This window comes from Plasmopara halstedii, assembly GCF_900000015.1.
Source record: "Plasmopara halstedii genome assembly, contig: Scaffold_7, whole genome shotgun sequence".
Lineage (NCBI taxonomy): Eukaryota > Oomycota > Peronosporomycetes > Peronosporales > Peronosporaceae > Plasmopara > Plasmopara halstedii.
The window spans coordinates 373,495-381,855 of record NW_020186929.1 but is presented as its reverse complement, the minus strand read 5'-3'; the positions used below and the strand labels follow the sequence as shown (position 1 = coordinate 381,855).

At 46.0% G+C, this 8,361-nt stretch overlaps 4 protein-coding genes across 4 annotated transcripts; 1 reads left to right on the top strand and 3 right to left on the bottom strand.

The window, feature by feature from the left end:
• Positions 1-222: 222 nt before the first annotated feature.
• On the top strand, positions 223-2,031 carry PHALS_13930 (uncharacterized protein; the record flags this gene model as incomplete). Its single annotated transcript, XM_024717223.1, has 1 exon — positions 223-2,031. One exon carries the CDS (start codon positions 223-225, stop codon positions 2,029-2,031), a length of 1,809 nt encoding a protein of 602 aa, XP_024571547.1.
• A 1,504-nt stretch (positions 2,032-3,535) lies between these two features.
• On the bottom strand, positions 3,536-3,773 carry PHALS_13929 (uncharacterized protein; the record flags this gene model as incomplete). Its single annotated transcript, XM_024717112.1, has 2 exons — positions 3,536-3,660; positions 3,740-3,773. 2 exons carry the CDS (start codon positions 3,771-3,773, stop codon positions 3,536-3,538), a joined length of 159 nt encoding a protein of 52 aa, XP_024571546.1.
• Positions 3,774-6,228: 2,455 nt separating this feature from the next.
• PHALS_13928 (retrovirus-related pol polyprotein from transposon tnt 1-94) lies at positions 6,229-6,729 on the bottom strand (the record flags this gene model as incomplete). The annotated part of the gene is made up of 1 exon (XM_024717001.1): positions 6,229-6,729. The coding sequence occupies one exon, from the start codon at positions 6,727-6,729 to the stop codon at positions 6,229-6,231; it is 501 nt and encodes a 166-aa protein (XP_024571545.1).
• A 286-nt stretch (positions 6,730-7,015) lies between these two features.
• On the bottom strand, positions 7,016-7,825 carry PHALS_13927 (copia proteinlike; the record flags this gene model as incomplete). The annotated part of the gene is made up of 1 exon (XM_024716890.1): positions 7,016-7,825. The coding sequence occupies one exon, from the start codon at positions 7,823-7,825 to the stop codon at positions 7,016-7,018; it is 810 nt and encodes a 269-aa protein (XP_024571544.1).
• Between the last annotated feature and the right edge of the window lie 536 nt (positions 7,826-8,361).

Below are 8,361 nucleotides of genomic sequence, written 5' to 3'. Positions count from 1 at the left end.
AACCGCTTCATCTCAGGTGATGATAGGTAGCAACAATGGTACGGTAATTCGAAATGAAGACAATAAATTTTCACACGAAATTGTTCAATAAAACTCTGTCTTTTATTAAAAGTCCTTTCCAGTCTTTCGTCTTAGGAGTCCGAGACGGACACCGAAGACTGAAGTGACTCCAGCTGTTGTAATCTTTTTGTTAACGAAAAATCACAATAACATTAAAAAGTGATGGGATTTATCCAAATTGTGATCTTTTTGAGAAGCAATTTTTCTGTTAACTACGGTACGTCACCAAATTTTAGTGCAACTCTCACGGCGCCTATTCACAAAATGGAGTTTAGCAAGTCTATCGGCTCTGTCAGTCAGGTCAAGGTATCAGCTCTTCGGTCTACTTCACTTATCGACTGTGTCGACGATGAAGTCATTACGACGAGGTGCACCACTCAATCAACTTTTGACCAAAGTCAACCTGGCCATTCTGCTGCCAAAAAGACGCTCACTGCAGTTTGGATGTTCGTTGGATTCGTGCCTCTCCTTTTGCAAACAAGAAGTTTTTTCCGACTTGTGACGCCGCACAAGATCTCGCGGACTTTGGTCGCACCGATGTCCGCAGCAAAGCTCACGTCCGACGTGGAGACGCTTTGCCCATTGGTAGGACTAACGATTGCTGGCACTTGGTGGAATGTTGCGGTCACACATTACTACGAGCTGGAAAAGGGCAGAATATGCCATTTTGTTGTGCCTCAGTACAATATTCACGGCAACTACGTCCTAGGAGCCAAACAAACACCGACAGATATAGATATATCCAGCTGCAAGGATAATAGCTATTATTTCGAGTACTTCTTCTATCATGGAAGTATTAGCTATTATGCCTTCTATGAAGAAGCCACAGGCACGTTTTGTGCCAACGATAATGTTGGTTATGTGATTGTCCGCGGTCTTGGAACCTACGATGGAAATGGTGCAAAGTTGGCCAATGACGTGGGCGATTCGACTTATCGATTATCATATTGGTATGGGCTGTTCGGGTTTTTCTGGATCACCTATCGTACATTTATGCTGCGAAGAAGCTACATTTCGTGCAAGCGCTTCGGACGACGGTGTGATCTACTGCAAGAACCGATGCAATTTCAGAATTGTGTCGTGTTTGTCCAAGAAAGCATGCGCCTTTCAGCCCACGGGGCAAGGAATTACCATCGTATTGTACTAATTTATTTTTTAATTGAAGGATTGATGAGTGATTTGTTCATGCTCATTGCGCAAGACGGACTTCTCGCAAAGGTGCAGTACATCTCTCTCGGATACAATTTATCAGGGGTTTTGTCGATCTTGTTTGAAATGGTTGAGACCATGGGTTGGATTCGAGAGACTCCGCGCGTTCTGATCAAACGTTTGCTCTTTAATTACGAAACAGCGCTGCTGGGCGAATTTGCTTGCTCAGCCGCAATGCAACATTTTCTCACTGGGCTGAATAAGTCTAGTCTTCAGAGAACAAGACCTATCGCCGAGGACGTATCATATTACGTATGGAGTCTCGTCGGACACGGCATTATCGTGCTTGGAGTCGTGTTCGTGATTGCATCAATCCGTTCAGTAGGAGCAATTATTAGTGTGCGGTGGCTTTTTGGCTCATTTAACTTATTGTGGACATCATGCTGCGTCGATACGGCTATTGGACCACGGTGTAAGATGATCTTGTTAAGTGGTTATGTTTGGGAAAATGGCATGCTTTGCTACAAGGCTAAAACCCTTAAGTCTTTTGGTATTATGAAAATCCTAGAGAAAAATAATAATCAAGCTATTGTACTTCATCGACTAAATTGGCTTACCATTCCACGGGATGACTTATTGACGATAGGGAATATCAATGGAAACTTCGTGACGCATTGCGATGAGCGTTCTATTGTCGGTGTGGTAAGCATGATTGGGAGAGCATTGGGCGGTCCTTCAGATTTGGATACAACAAATAGTCTTGCTGTGGTGCGGGTAGCGGTAAAACAACGCAGACCAGAAGAATTGCTAGAATCGAATTAGCGTCTCAACTAGCAGTTGACCATGAATTTAAAAAGGATGTCTCGATTTTCTGGGAAAGAATTTGATACGCAAAAACCAAATTTGGCAGAAACACAACATAATGAGTCTAAAAGCTATCCTTAAATCGTGCTGAGGTGATAATCACGTGATGTTATGTGCGACACCGACACATGTGGTCAATGTAAAGCTCCAGGGATACAATGTCGATTTGGATTTGTAAGAAGCTTCCAAGAGAGATCGCGGTCTTCTCTCACTTGGTTAACACGCAGCTAAGCGAAAACCAAAAATGACATCTCTGTTATTCTGATGAAGCGGTCATATCAGAGACCCTTCCCTCAACTTCTGTTGAAATGTATTGCAGCTTGATTGTACATTCGCATCGTTATTTCTTACTCCAAGGCAAGCCGTACCACAGCACTGACCCACTTGAAACTTTACGTGTGGTGGTACCTCAAAGTGAGGTAATCAAGTACAAAATATTAAAGAGGCGCACGATGCTCTTTGGGAAACCACCTCGAAAAGAAATAAAATATGACTCCTTAAGGGCAGCCCAACTATTTAATCGGATAGAACAATTCGTGCGAACGTTTAAAACGTGTCGATGGTCTAAGCCCTCGCCGGATGTGTCGGTGATTATGACCAGTCTGCTGGTTCTGCAGAGGCTTGGCTTTTCGTACGGGGTCACACATTGTTCGACCGTGTGATACACACCTATGTGTATCACACAAGCTTGTGTTATCACACAGGGTGTGGCTATACCGTAACAAGAAGCCACTATGTGGCAGGATAGCCAGTAGTAATGCATATTACTAAATAAAACTTTGTGGTTTAAATTAGGTATCACTATAGTGATAAGGAAAACCTAGATTGGCGGCTCTGGCGCAAATTTTGAACAGAGTGTTCGTTTGCCTTGGTTAAGGTTTTGATACTTGGATGTAGCGGATTGCGATACGCTACACTCGTACTGGAACTTAGAAAGAACGTAAGCTTAGAGACCTTAGCTTAGCTTCCTCATAGCAAGCCCGCTGCACTTTTTATCAAACCGAGCTTTGCTTTCAGTAATGTCAGAAGATGCACCAGAGTTTTGTCAATATAGCTTGCCAGTCGCTATGGATTCGGACCAATATAGCGAAATTTGGGAAAAACATCGAAGGTGTTGGCAGCAAAATGGACATGCCCACCGCTCATCATCCGTCAGCAGAAAACTCGCTAATGGCGTGGTGGGGGTATACTCATAATGATTTGCGCGAAGAAACCGCGATGTTGAGCAAAGTGCTACAAGCTCTTCATCTGCATGAGATTCACAAAAAAATATGCTGGGCATATTTAACTCCGTTACCACACAACCCAGTTCATTTGCGGCATATAGAATGTGGTGTGCAAAGAGTGGATGTTTCACCCGCGAGGGGCTCGTCGTATAACCTTACGTGGAGAACTATCCTGCATGCCTCTCAACCATGAAGGAAGAAGGCGCGCGATACGCAGATATTCGGTTCTACGGTGTTTATCGGTCAGTATCAAAATTTTGCCTGGCAACAATGGCCTCCCTTTCTTGACTGAGGTCGTTTGTCTCTGCCGCACTCTTAGAGCCATCACATTTCGAACTCCATTCGCCCTTGCGGCACGGAACTTAATCATTGCATTCTGTGCTACAATCACACATCTTCGAAAATGGTTGATAGGTGATAGATCTCGAATCGTTATGCACGATTCTTGTAACCCACAACGACGCTTACAATCATTGTCAATTTTGGATGAGGGCTTGCTGCTGCCGCGAAGATGAGAATTTCTAACGCTTGGACAAAGCTACTTGTTACCGCTTCAATGACGGGTGGGCGAGAATTTTTATGGCGTAAGGTATACCTGGTAAGGTGGCGCTTGAAGTAAAGGTCGAAGTGAGCACTAGTTGGCAAAATGCAAAGAAAACATAATAAAGGTCCTTATTTCGCTGTGCTACCTCTAAGCCTATCTAGAATATCTACCAAAAAATCTACCGGATTCTTTACTGGATATGTTCCTTATATGCTCTTGTGGTAGCCTCTTTGCTGGATACTTCATGCTTGGCTAACCCACGAAACAGCAACTTGCACAAACAGCCTGCCCACACCGGTAATATCGATATCTACCAGTTGGTGGCTGCTCGTCGAAATACCTCCTTGGTACCACTAGTCTGCATGGCGAGGCGCATCTTTAACAACTCTCCCACTCGACTCGGCAGCCGTCTACTCTCGTATACCCAGCTTGCTTTGATGTATACAGAACTGCGTTGCAAAGGTCGGCTTGGTCATTATGTCGAATAGCATGTCCTGAGAGGAAATATCACCTGATCATCTTGTACCTTTTCGCGAACGAAGTAGTGTCAAATATCGATGTGATTGGTTTGCTTGTGAGATCGAGCCTTGTTTATCTTCAAAAGTCTTGACCGCTGTATCCGAGGACGTCTCGCCCAATTTCCACTGAAACGTCTTAAGCCAAATTGCTTCTGGCGCAGCCTCTGACAATGCCATGTATAAAGCCTCCGTAGACGATAGTGCCACAGTACGCTGTTTCTTGCTCTCCAGCCGACACATCCACCACTCATCATAAAGGCGTAGCCATTTGTACTTCGTCGCAACATTGTGTCTCCCGTCCAATCCGCATCTGGAAATCCTTGCAATCCATCATGATTTTCTGCTCGAAACGTAACGCCGTGCGTCCTTGTGTTTTGGATGTATCTGAAGACTCTCTTTGATGCTTGCCAGTGTGTTGGACACTGATCTGCTGCAAGTTGGCTGAGTGCTCATACTGCCGCAGCAAGGTCTGAATGCGTGCCATTATGAGGTACATAGCGCAACCAACAGCTTTTCGATATGGCAAATCGCTCATAGTCTCGTTGTGCTTGCATCCTGCTTCGCACAAAGACTTGGTGAGCCTGAGACCTCAAGATTGAGGCGTTCTGATGGGCTTGCTGTTTTTCATATTAAACTTGGTCAAAGTCTCGCACGCAAATTTGGATTGCCGCATCGTCAGGGTCCCGGTCCCGATCGTGAAGTCTTGATCGATTTCAAACCCAAGAAAGAACTTTAGCTGACCCAAATCCGCCCTTTCAAATCGTTTGCTGAGTGCTTGCTTGGTTTCTCGAAGCATCTTGCTGGTGCTGCTATCCAAAATTAGATCATCAACACAAAGCGCGACGAATATCATGTCTTGGCCATCCCGCTTCATGTACACACAGTGATCAGACTCACATTTTAAAATCTTATTCCCAACGCGAAGTCATCAATGGCCCAGTTCCACATGCGAGGGGATTGCTTTAGCCCGTACGGTAACCGCTGTAAGTTGCATACATATTCGGTATTGACCATGTCTGCAAAGCCATCAGGCTGTGCCATGTAGATATCTTCATCAGGGTGGTCGTTTGGAAACGCTGTCCTCACATCCATCTGATGGACCAATAGTCCGCACTTGGCAGCCAGACTGAGCAAAAGTCGGATCGACGTAAACACGGCCACGGACGCAAACATTTCGTGATAGTCAATGACAAACTTCTGTGCAAAGCCTTTGGCCACTAGATGCGTTTGTATCACTCGACTTCACCAGCTTGATTCTCCTTGACGCGAAACATCCATCGATTGCCGATTACCCTGCCTCCTTTCGGAAGGTTTCCGAGCGTCCGGGTTTTGTTCTTTTAAAGTGACTCCATTTCCGAATCGCATGCTTCCTTTCATTTAGCGTCGTTGAATTCCCTCGCTGGCTTGAAAGTAGTTTGCATTCCTCCCACTGAATACACGACGTACACAGCCTCAAAGTTTGAGCTGTGGCTGCCATTTCTTCAAGTGATCAATGTCAACTCTGTCGTTTGGACCTTGTTGCTTCAATAGCTTTTTCAAGCGATTGGGTCCGTTGGTGTCGTTTCCTGCCAGGCTCAAATTCTTCTGTTGAATGGTCTGTTTGGTCATGTTGTGGGGGTCCTCATCAGTCTCACCATTATCACTCTGAAAACGACTCCATTGTAGCAACGGTCGCGCCTCCCAATCTTCCATAAACTTTGCGTCGCGGCTAACAAGCACACTATAATTTTCGATTTCTTCCAATCGATTCACTTTCTCATGCTCCGAGTAGTCAAAATTCGACAGCGTACCGACCGAGCATCAATCTTGCTGCACTTTTCCTTGGGCATCGTAACAAATAAATGGCTTCCAAAAACCTTTAAATTTGTTAGCGCAGGTTTTCGTTCAGTCCAAACAAGGTATGGTGATTTATCCATGACAATGCTCGCGTTGGGCAACGGTTGCGGAGAGAAGCAGCCGGCATAACTGCTTCAACCCAATACGGCATTGCCAGTCCAGCGTACTCAATCATACATCTTGCACATTCCACCAGAGTTCGGTTCATGCGTTCAGCCACTCCGTTAAGCTGCGGAGTATAAGGTGGCGTGAACTTATGCTCGATACCACGTCGTTTGCAGAACTTGGTCATGTCACCTAAGATGTACTCGCCGCCATTGTCGCAACAAAACGCTTTGACAACTTTGCTTGTCTGAGCTTCAGCAAAAGCAAGAAACTCGGCAGATTTGTCGGCTACTTCAGACTTGTTCCGCAGCAAGAAAATCGTGGTAAAGTGCGAGCATTCGTCCGTGAATGTGACAAAATATCGCTTGCCCCTAAATGTCGTTGACAACATAAGTACACACATATCACTGCGAGTAAATTCTAGCATTTTCTTTGCGTGATGAGGCGCCTTTGGCATAAAACTCACTCGTGTTTGTTTACCAAGTGCACAACCATCGCACAGCTCCCACTGATTGACCGAAGCAAGACCAATGCCAATACCGTAATACTTTTTGACGATAGTGTTTAGACCGCTATGTCTAATGTGCCCAAGTCGAAGGTGCCAGAGGTACGAAGCGGTGTCCCCATGGCATCTTAACAAACTTGTCACATTGGCTGACCGGTGTCATACACAACTTAAACAGCCATTCGCCCTCGCGGCCTCCAAGCTTCCTCTACATTTCTTTTACATTGGCAAAACAGCTATCGCTTTCGAACGTGACTGGGCCAACATCCTTCGTAAAACGTCCAACGGAGAAAAAAATGCGCAATACCTGTGGAATATACCATGCTCCGCGAAGCATACCCTTCTTGATTCCATGGGCCACTGCAATGTCTCTAGTTCCGATTGCTTGAACAAAACCTTTGTCTGCGAGATGAACGTCCACTGGAGAAATACCCTTGTAATTCTTCATAAACGCTTTTGAAAATGTCATGTGCTGTGTCGCACCCGAGTCAACCAGCCATACGTGACTCGACTTGGCGTCTCTTGCGTTTTCACCAACCGAGCAGAGAAAATCACCAGAGTCGTCTTTGCTCTGCGTGATATTTGTGCACTGTGCTGGTCGTTGCCGATCTCCGTTCTCACGGATTCTCACGATGCACTTGGCGATCCAATGCCCGTGCTCCCCACAACAATGACACGTACTGCTAGCCTTAGCAGTCGCTTGGCGTCCCTTGCGCCGTCCATTGTCCGTTGTTATAAACGCTTGCCCTTGTATGTGCGCGGCTCCATCGACGCCGCCACATTGTTCCTTGCGTTTCTTGTCTTCATGCATTAGCCAAGACGTCACGATCTCCCACGTCAACGAGTCAGATCTTGTCTCCAACGCCGGAATCAGGAACGCGTACGGCTCGCTTAAGCTGGTGAGAAGCGTAATTACTGGATCGACTTCACTAACTGGAGCGCCCACTGCGTCAAGTTGCTCTGCCAACGTCATGATCTTGTTGATGTGCTGCAGCACGTCATCACCCTCGTCCATCATCGTCGTGAAGAAAGTCGCCTTAATAAAGGCTTATTCGCCAAGCTCGCCTTCTCGAATTGCTCTTCAAGACGCGACCATGCATCATACGCGCCTTTTGCCGACCGAACTAGGGGCAGTTGCGAATCCTCCATTGCAAGACAGATAATCGCCATGGCCTTGCGTGGCTTTTGCTCGTAGCTCGATTGGTCCAGCGGGTTCATCACGTGCTCGGCTTCACCTCCCCGCTCACCACATCCCATAAGTCCCGTTCTTCCAGCACCATCTGCATCTTAAATTTCCACAGGTGAAAGTTCGCACCGTCAAACTTGTTGATACAGGCAGTCATAGTGTCCATGAGTCAGTAGCTGGGGCAGCAGAGTCAGTTGGTCTTGGGCTCATAATCTGAAGAAAAGGTCGGAGTGAGCACTAGTTGGTAAAATGAAAAGTAACCATATTAAAGGTCCTTAGCTCGCTGTGCTACCTCTAAGCCTATCTACCAAATATTCTACTGAATTCCTTTATGTACCTTATATGCGCTTGTGGGTAGCCTCTTCGCT